Below are 22265 nucleotides of genomic sequence, written 5' to 3' on the forward strand. Positions count from 1 at the left end.
TTATTCTCCACAAATTTAATGTCTTATCATGATCTAAGATCTCTCCAGACTCCAGAGCATAATAAACGGGAGATGAAAAAAATGTATCAAAGTACTTATATTCACCTTACTGCTCACTAGGGATGATCGAATACCTCAAATATTCGGCTTCGCGAATAACCGATGAAAACGTCGCCGCTATGCGAATATTCGATGCGCAATGTAGGTCTGTGGGAAGCCCGAATAGTTCCGAATAGTTGTTATTTGGGTTTCTCATAGACTTACTGTACATTGCACATCGAATATTCACGAATAGTCGAATAGCGGCGATGTATTCGGCAAATATTCACAAAGCCGAATATTTGAGGTATTCGATCATCCCTACTGCTCACCTCTCTGGCTCCTGACCATCACCCATCCAGTCCTAGTCATATCTTCAGATCCCCGCCGCTCATGCTGAAATCTCTGGGCCTCTTACACTGTGACGGGACGTCTGGATTTGATGAGGCTCCAGAGCAGTGTTCCTCAACTCCAGTCCTCAAGACGAACTAACAGATCATGTTCCTCAATATGAGGGAATAATTTCATCATATGTGCAACATTATGGAAATCCTGAAAACTTGATTGGGGAAAACCTGAAAACCTGATCTGTTGGTGGCTCTTGAGGACTGGAGTTGAGAAACAAAGCTCCAGAGGGTTCTGTGCTTTTGTACTCAAGGCCATTATGTACACTGTGATGTCATGGTGTCAAGACCCTTTATCCGCGTGCCCAGCATCCTGCCAGGCCTCATCAAAGTCCCTTCCCAGTGTGTTGCCCATGGATATCAGAGAGCAGCAATGATATGAGAATGCTGTGAGGATCGAATGGGAAACGCGGAAGGGCCAGAGAGGTGATGCTTTTTATTTTGTTGGTCAAAATGGTTGGCATCATTGCAAATATGGATTTTAGTAAAATTTGAGCAGAATTCAATTATTTGATCCTCTCTAGAATCGGTAGGTTAATTTAATGATCACAATATATTCTCATGCACACACATATTTGTATATATTGAAGTCGGATGACGTAACTTACCTGCATAACTCATGTAGTTATTATAAGGAGTGTTGAGAAATGTTTGAAAGCCACAAGTGTCATTTCCCGGTCCTGGTCCGGGGTCTCCACATGTTTTATGCTTTGGCGATGGGTTGGTATCATGGCAGAGATCTCCTGTTTCATAGGATGGATCTGTTTCCATACAGGGGTCGCTACAAGAGAGAATCTCTGAAATACCACGGAAGACATGGTACAGTCCCAAGCAATGTCCGATTTCATGGATCATGGTATGTGTATGGCCAGGAACTCCAAAGAAAGATGGATTCATAACAATACCACCTGTAACAAAAAATATAGATATATTTTTAGGTGAATCATCTTTACTCATACAAATGAGAACATTTTCAAAAATCAGAGCGAAGGAATCTTCTTGTCAAAATTGCTATGTACAGTTCTTACCGGCTATCTAGCGATAATGTAGTCCAGTTTGAAACACTTACATAATGAGTGACTGATGGGATCTTAGTAAAGTGAAACGCTGTGTAATAATGTCACATATGCAAAAAAAAAGTATTCATGATACCGCATTATACTTACTGCCTATTTATAGAATGGAAATGGATATATTCGTCAATCAATAACGTGGACAGTTTATAGCTGAGATGGACAATTTTTCCTAACTCGCATAAAAATTGTTGGACACTGGACTAAAAGAACAAATCTTTATACTGTCAGCTGGTTTTTGCTATGTAAGCTGAAGACAGCATGCTGCAAGGGTTAACACAAAGAATTCAGAGATGGCTGTCTTGTCAAGGTCAGATCTGTCTTTTTTTTTGCTATGTTTGTTTAAGCAGCAGGACTTCTCATTTCTCGGACTTCAATGTCACGCTCATGACAATCCTACATGCCCCCTCCTATGATTGACACCTCACTGTCAATGTACAATCTCTGTTGACAGGCGGGTGTGGGCGGGGACAGTTCTTCTAGCTCTGCGACATGACTAAATCCAGAAATTCTAGTAATCTAAGTGATACATCTTTGGATTAAGGATCTCTTTGCTTACATCATGCTCCTCTCAGATAAAGTATCAAAAACCTGCTGACAGATTCCCTTTAACCATGCTGAATGTTCATGTGTTTCGGGGGTTGGGAGAGGTGACTGTCAGCCAAACACATATTTTGCCAAAACCTATCCCACTGTTTGGATCCCATATGGACAGTCAACCAAGTCGAATATTCAAATGTATGAGTCGGCTGGGAAAGATATCTGTCCGCCAACCACCCAATTGGCCAGTACCTGTTAAAGGTCTATGGGCACCTTTCATTTTTGAATACAAAGAAAGGAAAAATATTAATTACAATTTCTTTTACACCTTCTCCCACTTAGTTTGCTTCCTACTGTCACGATTCCTCTGTGCAAAGCATCTTCCGCACAGGTGACGCTCTGCTGAGCCTTCCTAAACTACAGAGCCCGCAGTGACATGTGTTCTTTGTGCAGAGCATCTTGCATTTGGAAATGCTCTACTGTTTTTCTTTGAACACTAGCTGGCAGGTTGTTTGATAGCACAGGATTCCATGCAGGTTCTGATTACTCAGATGTTCCACCATCCTGAGACTGACTTAGAGCCATTGGGTTCGAAATGCATCCTCTCTGACAGTTGTTTATACTCTGTTTGGACCTTTTTTTATATGGATTTTAATTTGATTTAATAAAATTTTGGGATTTTAATATCCCTTGGACTTTGTTGCTGGATTACCCTCTGTCTCTCAGAACCTTGCCAGTCATACTCTCTGGTTCTGTAGTTGTGATTTTGGCCTGTGTATGAGCTTTTGTTCTGATCTAAGTTTCTTGACCCTGGACATTTTTTAACACCTCTCTGCCCACTCCCTGTTCTTGTCATTACCTCCTGGCTTCTGACCTCAGACTGTTACCCGACCAAATCTCTGTCTGCTCCCTGAATCTAATACGAACTCACCTGGAATTCTGACCCTCGGCTTGTGACTTGACTGCGTTTCTGTTTACTCCCTGTGTCCTGTCGTGTCCTCCTGTTTCCTGACCCCGGCTTGTCTGACTACCCTTCTGTCTATATTATCTGTAAGTAGTGACTAGCATCACATCTACTTTCAATTTGGACATTCCAACTTTAAATGTGGCCATAAATTTGAAAATGAGCATTCACGCAATAGCTATCTCTCCCAACGCCTCATATAAATGAGTACATGTGTTTTCAATGGGAGTAAGTTGTTGCTTATCTCTGGGTAAAACAAAAAGATTGGATGTTTAAACAAAAAATACCCAATTCTTCTCTTCCTCATCATAATTTGTCTTGGAAGTTCTGGATGGGTGGTTGTCCATTCGCAAAATAATTTGCCGGTCTTTTCTTTCACTTCTCTCATTCCTCATTTTAAGAGTAGTTTTTGAGACGACCATTTTGAACATTATGAAATCAGATTTTATCTTTAGAAAATAGAAATCAAAATAAGGTACCACATACCAAGATGAGTGAGAACCTCTTTGTCCCAAGGCCACGTGGCAACCCCGGCCAGCTCCTCTTCTGATGAGTTTGCAAAGAATATGTTGAGTTGAGTTGATCCAGTCACATTGAGCCGATGCTTCAACTCGTTTAAATCTAAGTAAGCCCTGCAACATAAACATTATTATGATTTTATAACCTTCTCTGTAGAAATAATTTGTCAACGTGACAGTGATAATCAAATAAATAATCTCTTTTAAGAAAGCTTGCTCATTGACCTTGAGGAAGGCCACCATTATCATTACTCAAACTTTCGCATCAAAGGGATTACTGTCAAATGATAATATCAAATCTCTTCCATCGGACCCAAATTCTAGAGAGGTTTCTTCTACTCAGTAATGTTAAAACATGAGGTCAAAGTCCATTAGTAAAATAACATTGTGACATAATGGCAAAATAGTATACTTAAACATGGTAGCTTGCCGTTATTAGTGTTCGAAGACGAATTTTTTGAAAACATGTTAAAAATTGTTTAGAACTGTAAAACTAAAGGCCCCCATACTCATTAGACTAATATGGGTGTTGTCAGGTTCGGCAAAAACTTTCATGTGTAAGGGGTCATCGGACAACTGGTCATCAGGGATGATGTTAATCATTCATATCCGACATGCCAATTGCTTGCTTTTCCGAGAGGTAAGCGGCCATCAGAGATTTTTGATGTACACTTTCTCATATAGTACACAGAGCAAGCACTCCGTTTTTTTGGAGTGATGGTCATGAAGGCTCCCAGTTGAACGATTGGCCTAACCATATAATAAACATGGCCAGCCTAACATCACACATGCAATCAGGTCGAGGCATTGTTGGCAGAAAAGAGACAAAAAATGACAGTACACCTAATTTTTTGGAATATTGTAAAAAATCCTTTTAACAATCCTATGGTAAACAAGCTATCACCAAGAAAGGACTGATCTATAGCCAAGGCTCAGCTGGTGTTCTTGGAGTTCATCCAATCCTAGATCTTATACATGCACCACACACACACACGATACTTATACACGCACCAATTCTTCTGCAGGTAGTTATTCAGCAGGTATTCGTAATGAGTCAATGTGGAACTTGAACATTTTGTCAGGAAGATCTTTTGAAAAAATGCTCAAGTTCCCCATTGACTTCCATTATACTTGATACAAGATTCGAGCCTGTCTGAGTGTCCAACTGTTCGATACGAGTACCGAGTACCCGAACATGGTAATACTCACTCATCGCTAGTTACAAGTACCGAGCACCCGAACACGGTAGTACTCACTCATCGCTAGTTACGAGTACTGAGCACCTGAGCATGGTAGTGCTCGCCCATCACTAGTTATGAGTACAGAGCACCTGAGCATGGTAGTGCTTGCTTATTACTAGTTACGAGTAATGAGCACCCGAGCATGGTAGGGTTCGCTCATCACTAGTTACGAATATCGCTCACCCGAGCATAGTAGTGCCCGCTCATCACTACTTATGAGTACAGAGCACCCGAACATGGTAGTGCCCGCTCATCACTAGTTATGAGAACCAAGCATCTGAGCATAGTAGTGCTCACTCATCACTAGTTATGAGTACCGAGCACCCGAGCATGGTAGTGCCCGCTCATCACTAGATACAAGTACCGCTCACCCGAGCATGGTAGTGCTCGCTCATCATTAGTTACGAGTACTGAGCACCCGAGCATGGTATAGTAGTGCTCGCTCATCACTAGTTACAAGTAGTGAGCACCTGAGCATGGTGGTGCTCACTCATCACTAGTTACGAATACAGAGCACCCAAACATGGTAGTGCCCGCTGATCACTAGTTACAAGTACTGAGCACCCGAGCATGGTAGTGCTCGCTCATCACTAGTTACGAGTTCCAAGCTCCCAAGCATGGTAGTACTCTTTCATCACTAGTTTCGTTTACCGAGCACCCAAGCATGGTAGTGCCCGCTCATCACTAGTTATGAGTACTGAGCACCTGAGCATGGTAGTGCCCGCTCATTACTAGTTACAAGTACCGAGCACCCAAGCATGGTAGTGCTCGCTCATCACTAGTTATGAGTACTGAGCACCTGAGCATGGTAGTGCCCACTCATCACTAGTTATGAGTACTGAGCACCTGAGCATGGTAGTGCTCACTCATCACTAGTTACGAGTACTGAGCACCCGAGCATGGTAGTGCTCACTCATCACTAGTTACGAGTACTGAGCACCCGAACATGGTAGTGCTCGCTCATCACTAGTTATGAGTACTGAGCACCTGAGCATGGTAGTGCTCACTCATCACTAGTTACGAGTACTGAGCACCTGAGCATGGTAGTGCCCGCTCATCACTAGTTGTGAGTACTGAGCACCTGAGCATGGTAGTGCCCGCTCATCACTGGTGCTAACATCTTAATAAGTTATACTATATGTAAGCTGGCATTGTTTACCTTTATAGTGTATACCACCTTCTGCCATGGGAGGCCCTCACAATCCTACCAAGTTTCATTCAGTTTTCAGAAAGTTTTTTAGAGCAACAAAATTGTGAATTGTAAATTTTTTGGAGGAAGTCAATTTTAATGTTTCCCTGATACTTCTGTATTATGGATGCATTTGACAATATTCTTTATTTATGGATTGTTATGGATTCCTCTGAGCATCCATGTAAAATAAGTGGCATGCACAACAGTTCAGTCCTTAGAAGCTAAAGGGCTATATATATGGGATTTGTGCAATATGTCCATGTCCGTGAGGTCTCACAAGAGTTACAACTTGTTCCTTAGGTTATACTGAAGTCTACAAAAGAAGGTAATATCAGTATAATATATTGTGTTTTTTCTAACTTGTTAATTGATTTTATACTATGACCTGACTCTGATACAGCAGTTATTTTTAGACTGTGCCGGATAATTTATCACAGCTCCATTCATTCTTTAGTGCATGCCACTGATGATACCAGGGAATTCCCTGTCAGAAAGAGAAAAGAGAAAGAGAGATGCTCCTGTGTCTTAAGGGTTTAGTATCACAATGACAACCCTATGTATAGGGCATATACATGACATTAAGGGTCATCTTCTGTTTGAGACCCTTGTATATTTTCCAGGAAAGACAATTCAAGACACTTTACCATTACAATGACAGTCATTCATATGCCTAGATTCCCTGCCATAAAAAAGTTTATTAGGGTGCTTACTTCAAGAGAAAACCCTTTAAAGGGAACCTGTCACCAGATTTGGTGACTATAAGCTGCGGCCACCACCAGTCGGCTCTTATATACAGCATTCCAGAATGTTGTATATAAAAGCCCAGGCTGCTCTGTAGAATGTAAAAATCACTTTTATAATACTCACCTAGGGGGTCTGGTCCGATGGGTGTTGCTGCTTTCCTCTCATCGTTCTAGTGCTTCCCCTCTGCTGGTATGGTCGTCTTCCTTCTATCCAGCCCAGTATGGATGACGTGTCCTACGTCATACACACAGGCAGGCATTGCGGATCTGCACAAGCGCACTTCTTTCTGCCCTACTCAGGGCAGATGAAAATATTGTAGTGCGCATGCGCGGGCAGTCTTGAACTTTTCCTCATGCCTGCGCATTACAGTGATCTCCCCTGAGCAGGATAAAACAAAGGGTGCCCGCGCAGGAGCACAATACTGGCCTTTGTAAATGCAGAACATGTCATCCATATTGGGGTGGGTAGAAGGAGGATGGCGATCACCGCACAAAGGAGGCGCCGGACTGGAGAGTAGTGACATCCATCGGACCGGAGAGCAGCGACACCTATCAGACCTAACCAGCATCAGACTGGCTACCCGAGGAATCTCCAGTAATGCCAGGCCTGGATTCAGGTACCTGCACTGAACTCCGAAGCTCTCACCTGAGCTCCGGAGTGCAGCCGAGACTGTACCACAAGTGCTGAGTGATTGATTCCCTGGCGATTGCGGTTCAGTTCATGACAGCTGCAGACAGACCGGGGTGATCTCCGGTGCTCTCACCTGAACTCCGGAGATCAGCCCGGCCTGTCTGCAGCTTTCATGAACTGAACCACAATCGCCGGGGAATCAATCACTCAGCGCTCGCGGTACAGTCTCGGCTGCACGCAGGAGCTCAGGTGAGAGCTCCGGAGTGCAGTGCAAGTACCTGAATCCAGGCCTGGCATTACTAGAGATTCCTCCGGTAGCCAGTCCGACGCTGGACCTAACTGCCTCCTAGGTGAGTATTATAAAGTGATTTTTACATTCTACAGAGTGGCCTGGGTTCTTATATACAGTATTCTGGAATGCTGTATATCAGAGCTTACTGGTAATGGCCGCAGGTTATAGTTGCCAAATCTGGTGACAGGTTCCCTTTAAAAACACCAACCATACTCACGCCAAACTTTGCACCCTTGTATTTTTTAAAGAGTAGAAAAGTATTACAATATGAGCCTCAAGATGTGAGGTTTTGCTTTGGCTTTCTTACTTTCTGGCTTTAATTAACTTTTTGCAATGTTACAAATGTTTTCAAAACATGTTATTTAATCATTGTGGCAAAACATCACATATTACACAGATCAGAACGATTCTACCAAAACAATGAGACCACAAAAATGACAAAAAGAAAGAATAATTTCAATAATAACATAAATTATTTATACTATATAAACTCTGCTGTTTGCTGCAACTGGAGGCTGTAGTAAACTAGTGCATAAAAAAATGCTGCAAACAATAAACAAACAAACATCTTTAGCAATTAGAACTTGTTATACATCTGGGCAAAAATTAAAAACAGAGGACAAAAGCGGAAAGAGAGAAAGTAGTAAGTGCATATGTAAAGTATTTGCTGCAGCACCAAAAACTTGACTCTTGGCAGAAAAAAATACTCCTAAAAAATACTTGTTTTTGTGTATATTTTTTATACTTTTTGTCCCATTCATTAGAATGGGTGAAAAAAGCTGAAAAAATTCAGATGCTGCAGGTTTGAAACCAATGGTGAAATAATAATCATCAAGTGCATGAGATTTCAGAAATCACAGTCAGGTTCTGGGGCAGTAAATTTCTGCCTTTTACGCAGCAAAAATGTGTGGGGGACAAAAGTAAGCAAAATTGTATTGCGTGAACATACCCCTATGCTAAGAAATACTCAAGTAATATCAGATAAACCAGTAATATAACTGGAAGGGTGGCAATTAGTGATGAGCGAGTACTAAAAAGCTCGGGTGCTCGAAGCTCGGGCCAAGCACCCAAGATACTCGTGTACTCGGGCCGAGCAACGAGCCCAATGTTATCCTATGGGAGACCCGAGTATTTTTGTGAAATGACCCCCCGGCAGCATGGAGAAACCCTAAAAATGTCACAAAAGTCTCAGAAGAGTGCTCAAATGACATGGCAACAGCATGGGGAAGACCCCTTGAAGCATTTATCACTCAAAAGTCACAGCTGTGAACAATTTTGTCCGCGTTTCACGCCATTTTTACGGACTCACCAGAAAACCTTCCAAAATGACCCCAAAATGATTTTTCATGGCAGAAATGTTAAGGGCACATACCCAATAGTGAGATAGAGCTGGTGTATGTTACTTTTTGAGATTAATACATGAAAGATTTTACGTGAAAACATTGTGTGGCACTCCGATGTCCCTGAGAAAAGACGTACATGAAGGCCTCTTGAGTCTAATGTGCCCATTTTGAGGAAGTGAGTCTTTGTAGTATTTTCCTTTGCCAGGGCAGTCCAAAATTGTGAGGTTCACCAATGCCCCTGCATACAGACGTGCATGAGGGCCTGTAAACCTGAAGTGTCCATTGTAAGGAAGTGGGTCTATTTCAGTATAGCCCTTTGCCAGGGCAGCCAAAAATTGGGAGGCTCCACATTGTCCCTGGATAGAGACGTGCATGATGGCCTGTAAACCTGAAGTGCCCATTGTAAGGAAGTGGGTCTATTTCAGTATAGCCCTTTGCCAGGGCAGCCAAAAATTGGGAGGCTCCACATTGTCCCTGGATAGAGACGTGCATGATGGCCTGTAAACCTGAAGTGCCCATTGTAAGGAAGTGGGTCTATTTCAGTATAGCCCTTTGCCAGGGCAGCCAAAAATTGGGAGGCTCCACATTGTCCCTGGATAGAGACGTGCATGATGGCCTGTAAACCTGAAGTGCCCATTGTAAGGAAGTGGGTCTATTTCAGTATAGCCCTTTGCCAGGGCATCCAAAAATTGGGAGGCTCCACATTGTCCCTGGATAGAGACGTGCATGATGGCCTGTAAACCTGAAGTGCCCATTGTAAGGAAGTGGGTCTATTTTAGTATAGCCCTTTGCCAGGGCAGCCAAAAATTGGGAGGCTCCACATTGTCCCTGGATAGAGACGTGCATGATGGCCTGTAAACCTGAAGTGCCCATTGTAAGGAAGTGGGTGTATTATAGTATAGCCCTTAGGCAGGGCAGCCAAAAATTGGGAGGCTCCACGTTGTCCCTGGGTAGAGACGTGCATGAGGGCCTCAAAACATTAAGTGTCCATTTTAAGGAAGTGGGTGTATTATAGTATAGCCCTTAGGCAGGGCAGCCAAAAATTGGGAGGCTCCACGTTGTCCCTGGGTAGAGACGTGCATGAGGGCCTCAAAACATTAAGAGTCCATTTTAAGGAAGTGGGTGTATTATAGTATAGCCCTTAGGCAGGGCAGCCAAAAATTGGGAGGCTCCATGTTGTCCCTGGGTAGAGACGTGCATGAGGGCCTCAAAACATTGTTCCCATTGCAAAGGAGCGGGTCTCCTGTCGTTGTAATGTCCATTCTGCAAAGAATGGGCGAAAAAATTTACCACTGGGGGTATACCTGAAACAAAGGCCTAAGTATTGCAATTTGTAACGGTCATCATCATGGTGGCGCATGAGGAGAAGGAGGAGCAGTCCAGCGATTATCCAAAGTCCAGAAGTGTGTACCCATGGGTGAGTGGAGGTACATGGCAAACTTTAAATTCCGCTCTCATTTGCTGGTGGTGTGGTGAAGTCTGGCCCAATCTAACCCTTGTTCATCTTGATCAGAGTCAGCCTGTCAGCATTTTCAGTTGACAGGCGGGTGCGTTTATCTGTAATGATTCCACCTGCGGCACTAAAAACACGCTCTGACAAAACGCTAGCAGCAGGGCAGGCCAGGACTTCCAAGGCGTAGAGAGCCAATTCATGCCACGTGTCCAGCTTGGATACCCAATAATTGTAAGGCACAGAGGAATGTCGGAGTACAGTTGTTCGATCTGCAAGGTACTCCTTCAGCATCTGGGCAAACTTAGGATTTCTTGTGGCACTACCCCGCACCTCAGGGGCTGTGGTACGTGAGGGGCTGAGAAAACTGTCCCACATCTTAAAGACTGTTCCCCTACCTCTGGCAGATTGGACTTGTGCCTCTCTCGGCTGTACGCCTCGGTTGTCCACTGATTCCTGACCTATGCCGCTAGCGTTTTGTGAGGGGAATGCTTTGCCTACTTCCGTGAGTATGGCCTTCCGGAACTGCTGCATTTTGGTTGACCTCTCCTCCACGTGAATAAGAGACAAAAAGTTCTCCTTGTAGCGTGGGTCTAACAGTGTTACCAACCAGTAATGATTGTCGGCCAAGATGTTCTTAACGCGAGGGTCACGAGACAGGCAGCTTACCATAAAGTCAGCCATGTGCGCCAGACTCTTAACAGCCAGGACTTCAGTAGCCTGACCAAGAAGATGACTGAACATGCTGTCCTCCTCCTCCTCCTCCTCCTCCTCATCTACCCTGTCCTCTGGCCAGCCACGCTGAACCGAGGATATGACTGGTGTGCATGTCATATCCTCAATTTGGCCGGAGAGTTGCTCCATGTCTTCATCCTCCTCCTCGTCATAGTCCTCCACTGCACGTTGTGATGAGACGAGGCTGGGCTGTGTGTTATCACCCACACCCACTACTGTTTCTTGCTGCAACTCATCGCGCTCCGCCTGCAATGCATCATGTTTGTTTTTCAGCAGAGACCGTTTTAGAAGGCAGAGTAGCGGTATGGTGACGCTAATAATGGCGTCATCACCACTCACCATCTTGGTGGAGTCCTCAAAGTTTTGGAGGATGGTACATAGGTCTGACATCCATCTCCACTCCTCAGGTGTTATGTGTGGAGTTTGACCCATTTCCCGACGGCTTAGGTGATGCAGGTACTCAACAACTGCCCTCTTCTGCTCACATATCCTGACCAACATGTGCAGAGTTGAATTCCAACGCGTGGGGACATCACACACCAGTCTGTGAGCCGGAAGATGCAAACGGCGCTGAAAGCCGGCAAGGCCGGCTGAAGCAGTAGGTGACTTTCGAAAATGTGCAGACAGGCGGCGAACTTTTACCAGCAGATCAGACAGCTCTGGGTATGACTTTATAAACCGCTGAACCACGAGGTTGAGCACATGGGCCACGCATGGAACATGTGTCAGCTGGCCTCGCCTCAAAGCCGCCACCAGGTTCCGGCCATTGTCACACACGACCTTTCCTGGCTTTAGGTTCAGAGGTGTGAGCCAGTGATCTGCCTGCTGTTTCAGAGCTGTCCACAGCTCTTCTGCATTGTGGGGTTTGTCACCTATGCAGATTAGCTTCAGCACAGCCTGTTGCCGCTTCGCCGAGGCAGTGCTGCAGTGCTTCCAGCTTGTGACTGGTGTGGAGGGCACAGTGGATGAGGATGCGCAGGAGGAGGAGGAGGCTGAAGAGCATGACATTCCGGAGCTGTAGAGTGTGGGTGAAACACTGACTGAGGTAGGGCCTGCAAACCTTGGTGTGGGAAGGACGTGTTCCGTCCCTCGCTCAGACTGGGTCCCAGCTTCTACAATATTAACCCAGTGTGCCGTCAACGAGATGTAGCGGCCTTGCCCACAAGCACTTGTCCACGTGTCTGTGGTTAGGTGGACCTTGGGTGAAACAGCGTTGTTCAGGGCACGTGTGATGTTTTGTGACACGTGGTTATGCAACGCGGGGACGGCACACCGGGAGAAATAGTGGCGGCTGGGGACCGAGTAACGTGGGACAGCTGCCGCCATCAGGTCACGGAATGCTTCTGTCTCCACCAGCCTAAAAGGCAACATTTCCAGCGCAAGCAGTCGCGAAATGTTAGCATTTAGAACTGTGGCATGTGGGGTGTTGGCAGTGTATTTGCGCCTGCGTTCAAAGGTTTGCTGAATGGATAACTGAACGCTGCGCTGGGACAAGGACGTGCTTGATGATGGTGTTCTTTCTGCGTAGGCAACTGCAGGTGCAGGAGTGGAGGAGGCTTGTTCACAGGCAGCATGGACAGAGGATTGGCTCGCATGCACAACCAGCGAAGACGTAGCAGTGACATCAGCAAGCACTGCTCCTCGACTCTGTTGTACTTCCCACAAAGTCGGGTGCTTGGCTGACATGTGCCTGATCATGCTGGTGGTGGTCAGGCTGCTAGTTTTGGTACCCCTGCTGATGCTGGCACGGCAGGTGTTGCAAATGGCCTTTTTTGAATCATCTGGATCCAACTTAAAAAACTGCCAGACTCGGGAAGACCTAACATTTGTACAGGCACCTTGTGTCGTGTTGTTGTTCCGGGGAACGGTTGCCTGACTTCTGCCTGGGGCCACCACCCTGCTTCTTACTGCCTGTTGTGATGCTACGCCTCCCTCCCCCTGTGCACTGCTGTCCTCGCTCTGCATATCCTCCTGCCAGGTTGGGTCAGTTACTGGATCATCCACCACGTCGTCTTCCTCTTCCGCACCCTGCTCCTCCTCCTGACTTCCTGACAATTGTGTCTCATCATCGTCCACCACTTGTTGAGACACGTTGCCAACTTCGTGAGAACGTGGCTGCTCAAATATTTGGCCATCTGTACAGACGATCTCCTCATGACCCACTTCAATATGAGCTGGCGAGAGGCCAGAATGTGTGAATGGAAACGTGAACAGCTCTTCCGAGTGTCCAAGTGTGGGATCATTAATGTCCGAGGAGGACGTGTACTCAGCCTGGTGGTAGGAAGGAGGATCAGGTTCAGAAATGTGCGGTGCAGTATCACGGCTACTGACACTTGACCGTGTGGAAGACAGAGTGTTTGTGGTGGTGCCAATCTGACTGGAAGCATTATCTGCTATCCAACTAACAACCTGTTGACACTGGTCTTGGTTCAAGAGCGGTGTACTGCTGCGGTCCCCAAGAATTTGGGACAGGACGTGCGAGCGACTAGATGTGGCCCTTTGTTGTGGCGAAATTAGACCTTGCCCACGACCTCGGCCTCTGCCTGCACCACCATCACGTCCACTTCCTTGTTCCTTGCCAATGCCCTTGCGCATTTTGCAATGCTGTGCACTGCTGACGTGTATATTCACTACTTGTGCGTTATATCAAAGTTTCTGGAAATTGCACACAAGTGCACCTGTACGCTGCCACCAACAGGCACACACGTGCGGTTTTAAAAACCAAGCACGGACGCAATAAGAACCTAACAGGTTTTTTTGGGGAGCGACAATTACAGACAAGTCAGACACTATCTGGACTGTTTTACACTGTGTACACCAGCCCCAGATATGATGAAGGCTGGTATACGGTCACCACTACCCTGCCTGCCTGCCTGCCTGTATACTGGTACAATAGTCCTGACAAGGACTCTTTTGGTCACTAGCCTGTATTCAGACCTGGCTATACCCTACCTGTATATAGCAACAATAGTCCTGAGAAGGACTCTGCTACTGTACTCCGACCTGGCTATACTCTGCCTGCCTGTATACAACTAGAATAGTCCTGAGAAGGACTTTTGGTCACACTGTTTGCAGCCCTGCAACTGAAAAAGCTATAAAGGGCCGCAAAGCTTTCCCTGAATCAGCGACACTCTCCCTGCACTGACAGTCTGGATAGCTGTGAGCAGAGCACAGCGCACCGGCCAGTATAAAGGCTCGGTCACGCTGTGCAGGCCGGCCAATCACTGCAATTCCACAACTAACAGGGCTGTGGCATTGCAGTGGTCTGCCAGCCAATCCCTGCATGAGGGCTGGCTCTCAAAAGAGCGCCAACATGCAGAAATGAAGACCACGAGTACAGCACGAGTATCGCGAGATTACTCGGTCCCCGCCGAGCAGCCCGAGTACAGCGATACTCGTGCGAGTACCGAGTAGTTACAAGCATGCTCGCTCATCACTAGTGGCAATATTAGAAGCTGCTATGTGACCCATCAACAATCAAGGTAGTCAGCTGCCTTTGATGCTGATTGTCTTTTGTCACCAACTTTAATCTTGAGCCATTGTGTTGAACCTGTTGTTTTGATATGGATCAAAATTATGTCCGTGTGCCAGAGGTCTGAGTATGGTTACTAATACTAATTCTTTATGTCACGACACTCACAGGGAAGATGAAATGCTAAACTCAAGTGTACAGTATGGAGTTGTAACTAGGTGGCGCTGTAAGCATGTGTGTGCTGCAAGAGCAGCAGGGAAGTCAGACAAGCCGAGGTCAGTACTGGGAGGACATAACTATACAAAGGGATAAGACAAGAATGGAGTCGGAAAACAGGCCATGGGGTAGGTAACACCAGAGGAGCACGTACGACACAGGGGATAGACAAAGCCATAGTCAGGAGAGAGCAGGAGGTCAGAAGCTAGATGGTAATGCAGTGTCAGGGAGATAAGGCAGACAGAAGTCAGGGGTCAGTCCGGGGTCGAGCACCAAGATCAATAAGCAACACAAACCAGGAGACATGCAGTTACTGAGGTACACCAGAAAATATGACTGGTGTCATTCCAGCCAACACCGATCCCTAAAGAAGTCCAGCAATACCCAGAATGCAGAGCATGAGTGCAGACCCCTCTCACCAATCCAAGAGTGTCCCAAAGATTGGAAGCAGCCCGTGCAGGACACCGGAAGGGTACCGGAAATTCCGGCGGGGAGCCTCCCCATGGTACACAGACAGACACGGGGATCACAGGAGGGTAACACAGAACACCACAATGCCGGAACTGCACCACAGGTCAGGACTATGACACTTTACAACTTCTTAAAAGAGAATGCCCATTAGGGGTCCACTTTTGAACATACATAGATTGTATAGAGAGATCCACCATGTTTCTACTTTGAACTGAGGCTTCATCAGGCAGAACTATGCCTTATGGAGACCACAGTTCAAGGTTAAAATGCATGGCATCTGTCCAACATCTGTGGGGTTGTGAGAGGGGGTGGAGGCAGGGGGTGTGGTCACCCCAGGCTCTGTGCTCTGAGTTGCCCACCCAGATCTACAACATGGCAAGTGACATCATTGCATGCATCTGCCCCAGACCTGCCGCTTTCTTCTTCTGAACTCGCAGGAGTCGGATGGGTATATGATGTTTTTTTAATTGTAGTATGATCATAATGTGAGGTGTCTTACAAAAATAGTGGGGGCTACTAATGAGGTGTCTGTAAATAGTGGAGGCTTATGAGGAGACCCCCAAAAGTAGTAGGGGCTCTTAAGGAGGTCCCCATAACTAGTAGGAGCTACTAAGGGTGCCCCATAAATAGTGGGACTACTAAGGGGAGGCCATCAAACCAAGTGGGGGGCTACTAAGAGGGCTATCACAGAGTATGGGGGCTAATAAGGGGGTCATGACACTGTGGGGGCTATTAGAAGGGTCATGACAGTGTGGAGGCTACATGGGGACATTATATAGAGTGTAGACTACTGAAGGGGTCATCAAACAGTGTGGGAACAACTATAATGGCCATCATATAGTGTGGGAGCTAATTTGGGGCATTTGTACAGTGTGGGGGCCATAAAACAGTTTCGGGGCTACTACGGTGTAAGTATATTGTGTAGGGGCTACTATATAATGTGGAGGCATGTTACTGTATATAGGGGCTGTATAGGGGGGATACTTGAAACATTATTAAATGTTATTATTATAGGGGCACTCAGGTTATTGTGGCTGTCAAAGGGGCACACAGAGTGTATTATTACATTCTAGGGGGCAAAATGTGGGCACTGTTTTCTAAGGCATTTGCACAGGGCATTAATATAATCTAGAGGTACACAGTACACACACAGTATGACACAACAGGTGCATTAATAGGGACACATACGGCAGCAGAGGCACAAGATTGGGGTACCATCAGGATGAGAAGTTTGTGTAGGTTGGGACTAGATGAAGAAGTTGCAGATGTGAGAAATCACATGTCAAATGATGTAATTTCTGCAGATGAGTCCTGGCTGGAGAAGTTGTCATGCTGGTCTAGGCCAGATGGAAAACACAGGAGAAATGAACGACTCCACCAGAAAGTGTTGCACAGCTTCTAGCTTCCCAGTTGCAGAAGAAAGTTCACAGAGCAGATTACATGGGATAACAACTCTTTACTCCTAAGAGAACATGAGGTAATGATATGCACAGTCATAAAGCATTGTATCAGGAAGAGAAAGCGAAACCAAAAAGGAAAACAAGAGACTTTTTACAATAGAGTGAGTAAGGAAACTTTACACAACATTGCCATCTACTATTAGATCAGTATTAAGTCCTCCTTCACACAGTTAAAGAAGTTCTTGTCTGTTGCATATACCAACCGAAATAACGTCAGCTGTAAATCTTATCTATTACTGTACAGTAATCTCTTCCATGTGCTACAGGACTGGTATCTACCACTATATGTCATCATATTGCAATAATATGTGTGTTGGTCTTTCTATACCGATTTTTTTTTTTTTAAATACCATGGTCATCTGTTGAGGTTCTCCTACACCCACAATCAACGGGCACCACCATAGTTGTAATCAGGGTTACCTGGTTAGAGGCCCACTCAGAAGTTTTGCCCCCTGAACCAAACCCCTAGCCATGCCAATGGTCCACATGATTTGTATATATTTTTGAATAAACAATATAATATGGCTAGAAGTGTAGTCTTAAAAAATATTTTTTTTCTTGAAGCTACAGTTTTATGAGAAATGTAAAGCTTTTTTGGGGGCATTGTTTGTTGCACAAAGCTGTATAGCAAGGGAGCTAGTCATCCCTGTCTTCTCAATTAGGTGTCTCAAGATGATAACGCGACCTTTAGGAAATATTGATGCTGTTAAAAAGAATTTGGCTGCAAATCTAGCAGCTCTCTGAATACTGAGCTCTGTATAACCCTGCCCACATCACTAATTGGCCGCTTTCTGCTATGCAGAATGTGTACAGAAAGCTACCAATCAGAGGTAAGGGTAGGGTTATAAAGAGATTATGAATATCCTTGCTAATGTGGCAGCAGGATTGCAAGTCTACCAGTGATAATCTCCTGCTGATGAAATAGTAATTTTTCTCAAAACTACAGCAAGCAACCCAATAAGTGACACATCTCTGGAATCTGGGTTCTCAGCGTCTACATTGTGCTGCTCTCAGATCATGAGTCGAAAACCTAATGACAGATTCCCTTCAAGAGGTATGGTCATGGGTGTTTCACGGGTGACACACAGGCATGTGGTTTCTGACAATAGAAGGTCACAGTGTTTGGCTGTACAGAATGCTTCCCGACTTTCTATTGTTCCTGCTGTCAGTATTCAATGGTATAGGTAGATTTCCTGCTGGATTCATCTCTCCCCCTTTCGAACCCAGGAGGAGCTCGCCTCCACCCAGCTTCCTGTCATCGGTATTCGCTTGCTGCTTAAATACTCCCTTCTTCAATGAACTGGTGCTGTATATATCATTCAGTTCATTCTACCTCTGGTTGCAAGTAGGTGGCTTGTACTCTTCTGTGGTAGCGTTTCTAAAGCTTTGCTGCACTTCTGCCTGAGTCATCTGTGGATAAGTAGTTCATGGATTGTCCCCGTGTGTCCTCCTTGTGTCTTCTATAGTGTTCATCCCATCCGTTCTCTATTTCGGGTCCATTACTAGGGATCCCTAGGGTCAGGTATCCAGCTAAGCGCATAGGTATGAAATCTATCTAGGGTGGGAGGAACCCCAGGGACCAGTGGTAGGTTTGGTCAGGGGTCACCATCTTCTCTTTTCCTAGACACAGGGTTCCCCTACTCTTCCCTTTCGCCGCTCGCTTGGTACTTTCCCGCACCTTGTGTGACAGGTATCCCCCGTGTGAATCAGAATACAGAACAGCTTTGATAGACCCAGACTAACAAGAGATTTCATGGAAAACCATTGACATACCAAGCTGTATCTACTCCTGAATATAGCAGCTGATCTCCGGGCGTTAGAGACACTGGAACCATCGGTAACCATTGAACACCGTATCGGCTTTCTTCTTCGAATACCTAGTCATGCTGATCTTTGTATTTAGATACAATGTAAAAGAAATGCAACATCTCCACTGAGAATTGAGGCTTTTGTTTCTCTACTTTCTGGCTTTAATAAACTTTATTACACATGTTTACAAAACACATGTTCCGGAGACGTTGCGGCCATGCAACCCATCTTACACAGATCGGAACCATTCCCGATAATAATCATAATTTGAATAATCATCATCTCTACGACATTCTGCCTTATTTATACAGAACCTTCACAGTTCGCTGCTCTTTTGCATGTGGTAGATGGAATAAACCAGCGAACAAAAACCACAAATAAATAAAGAATACAAAGATAAACACACAGAAGCCATTACCAATTACAACTCGTTACATAAAACATGTTTTTGGGAAACAGAATGAATGGAGCTGCGGGTTAATTGTTGTGCCTCCGGTGTACGCTGCATTATTTTATTTTTTTTTGTTCTTTTACATTATTATATTCTGTAACATTATGTGTTTTACTATGCATTATCCCTGTTTGAATAAACTTTGATTATTTTCAGACATCACTGTGTAAAATATTCTCTTAATTCGGTACAATGACATCATTGTGCACATGATTGCTGTGCCATAATTTCATGAACTATAATAGTCTTGCGCTGTTACTTTAAGAAACTGAATCATCTTTATGCTGCTTCTTACCAGTGTACATTACTCTGATATTTTTATATACTATATGATATATATATATATATATATGTGTGTCGCCCCAGCGTCAGCAGCCGGGCTGCTTTGATCCGGATCCGCAGAGGCTCGAGAGGGCTCCGGACCCAGGGGTCGTGCGGCTCCTCAAACAAAGGGGGGTTATGTACAGGGGATGGTGTGGAAAGTTCGTGACGCCACCCGTGGTGCGTGGTAAGATGGAGTACCACCAATTCGATTGGGAATACCTGGTGGCGATGGTGTGTGCAGCCAGGTGTTTAACCCCTCCATGGGTAGGGGGAATGCCCCGGGACTCGGTGATGGTGACAGGGATGTGCCGTTGGGACAGTAATGGTCACTTGCGTACTCAGTCTAATAACACTGACACCGACAACTTTGGTGAACCAAAGTTCTGGACACCGCTGCCACTGAGGGGGAGCACACCTGGGTACCGTTTCTGTTGGTGTTGCCTGTTAGCCTGTGACCTTTCTCCATGGCACCTTGTCTTCTAATTGGCCCCTTTAGTTTCGATCTAATCGGGTCCCACTCCCCAGTCTGGCTAACTCCGGGAGCTTGCTCTCAGGGTTCACGCTTGGGATTTTCTGGACCGTATGTGTGGAAAGTCCTATCCCCCTCGTTGCACTAGTACCCCGATTTTGGAGCGGGTGGAGAACGGATCTTGAAGGCTCCGTACTCGTCGAGTAAATTGTCAGGACGCCTGAAGCTACTACCTGACCTAGGGTCCATGTACCCCGTCGTGCCATGGCCCCTGCCCAGTGATGGCACAAGGCCGCTGGCTGTCATCCTCGACAGTTCATGCCCCTTGTCACGATCTCCTGTGACCGGGGTCCAGCTCCTACCAAGCCCAGACCAACGTCTGCTACCTAGTAGTTCCAAGGAGCCCAGCTCCCGACCTCCTCTCTCTTTCACCTCCAACACTTCACTCTCCCTTTCTCTGACTGACTCCTGTCACTCCTGACCTCCCCTTAACCAACCAGTGGGCGACCCGATTACACTCAGGCCGTCCACTGGTGTGTCTGGTGGGTGTGGTGCAGAGTGTTCCTAGGATTTTGATTATGTGTTCTTGGCAACACCAATGGTTAGGGACCCGTAACCAAGGAGAGGTGGATATTGCACAGAAGGGCAGATTGCACAATACCCTGTGACGACCTGATAATCCAGGGCGTCACATATATATATATATATATATATATATATATATATATATATATATATATATATATATATTGTGAGGTAGCACGGTCGGCTGCGCAGCAGAAGACACGGGATCCAGGCATAAAGGTTCACAGCACACGGCTTTAATGTCCAAACAAAAGTCCACCACCAAATACATGTGCTTCTCCAGCAGAAAACTCAGGGAGTTCTGTTCACTCCCTCACACCCGGCACACCTGCCCTTGTTCCTGATTCTATTTAACCCTTCCTTCAGCCTGTAGGGAAACAGCATTAACCCTATAGTGGATTTACTTTCTATCATGGAGTGAGCACAACCGGGGCGAGACATACCGGCCGTCATAGATAACCCCAGTCACAGTCTCACATACCCCCCCCCCTCAGTTCAAGCGTGCGGGGTTGAACTCCAGCCATCAAACACGGGCCGCGGGACAAGGCATCGGCGTTGCCCTGCAACCCACCGGCCCGGTGTTCAGCCGTAAACCGGAAGTTCTGCAGAGAAAGGAACCACCGGGTAACCCGGGCATTCCGTTCCTTGGCGGACCTCATCCAGACCAGTGGAGAGTGATCCGTCACCAAGCGAAACTGACGTCCCAGCAGGTAATAGCGTAGGGACTCCAAGGCCCACTTGATCGCCAGGCACTCCTTCTCCACTACGCTATAATTCCGCTCGGGAGGGGTGAGCTTCCTACTTAAGAAGGTGACGGGGTGTTCCTCCCCCTGAACCACCTGAGACAGCACTGCCCCCAGGCCGACCTCCGAGGCGTCAGTCTGTACTATGAACTCCTTCTGGAAATCAGGGTTGACCAGAACGGGCTGTCCGCACAGGACCTCCTTCAGGGCCCGGAAGGAGTCCTCGGCCTGCGGAGTCCAGCGCACCATGACGGACTTCTTGCCTTTAAGAAGGTCCGTCAAGGGGGCTGATAGTCCCGCAAAATCCTTTACAAACCTCCTGTAGTACCCCACGATACCCAGGAAGGCCCTAACCTGCTTCGTGGTCAGGGGTCTAGGCCACTTCTGGATCGCCTCAACCTTGTTAATTTGGGGCTTAATCACTCCTTGGCCTATCACGTAGCCCAAGTAGCGGGCTTCCGTGAGTCCCAATGCACATTTCTTGGGATTGGCTGTCAATCCGGCTGTTCGAAGCGCGTCCACCACCGCTTGTACCTGTTCCAAGTGGGTCTGCCAATCGGAGCTGTAAATAATGATGTCATCCAGGTACGCTGATGCATACACCTGGTGGGGTTCCAGCACTAAGTCCATCAACCTCTGGAACGTGGCCGGAGCGCCATGTAACCCAAAAGGCAAGACAACATAGTGGAAGAGACCCTCCGGCGTAACAAAAGCGGTTTTCTCCTTGGCGGACTCCGTCAGTGGCACCTACCAGTACCCCTTGGTCAGGTCGAGCGTGGTAAAATATCGCGCCTGTCCCAGCCTATCAATCAGCTCATCCACCCGGGGCATGGGGTAGAGATCGAACTTGGATATTTCGTTCAATCTCCTAAAGTCATTGCAGAACCTTAAGGAGCCATCGGGTTTTGGTATTAGGACAATCGGACTAGCCCATTCACTCCGGGATTTTTCAATGACCCCCAGGCGTAACATTGTCTTTACTTCCTCCGATATGGCTTGTCGTCGAGCCTCCGGTACCCAGTATGACTTCAGGCGTACCTTCAGGTGGGGCTCGGTGACAATATCATGTCGTATCAGACTGGTCCTACCGGGCAGCTCAG

The 22265-nt window shown here is 46.2% G+C and overlaps 1 protein-coding gene across 2 annotated transcripts in view; it reads right to left on the reverse strand.

Annotated features, from left to right (window-relative positions):
• Positions 1 to 22265, reverse strand: part of PAPPA (pappalysin 1) — a 554424-nt gene that overhangs the window by 350179 nt on the left and 181980 nt on the right. For both annotated transcript variants that reach the window (XM_075324089.1, XM_075324088.1), the window contains exons 3-4: positions 3507 to 3652; positions 1052 to 1351 (exon numbers count right to left, since the gene is read on the reverse strand). In XM_075324089.1, coding sequence (XP_075180204.1) covers positions 1052 to 1351; positions 3507 to 3652 — 446 coding nt within the window. The remainder of the gene's footprint in view (positions 1 to 1051; positions 1352 to 3506; positions 3653 to 22265) is intronic.

Source organism: Anomaloglossus baeobatrachus, chromosome 9 (assembly GCF_048569485.1).
Source record: "Anomaloglossus baeobatrachus isolate aAnoBae1 chromosome 9, aAnoBae1.hap1, whole genome shotgun sequence".
Lineage (NCBI taxonomy): Eukaryota > Metazoa > Chordata > Amphibia > Anura > Aromobatidae > Anomaloglossus > Anomaloglossus baeobatrachus.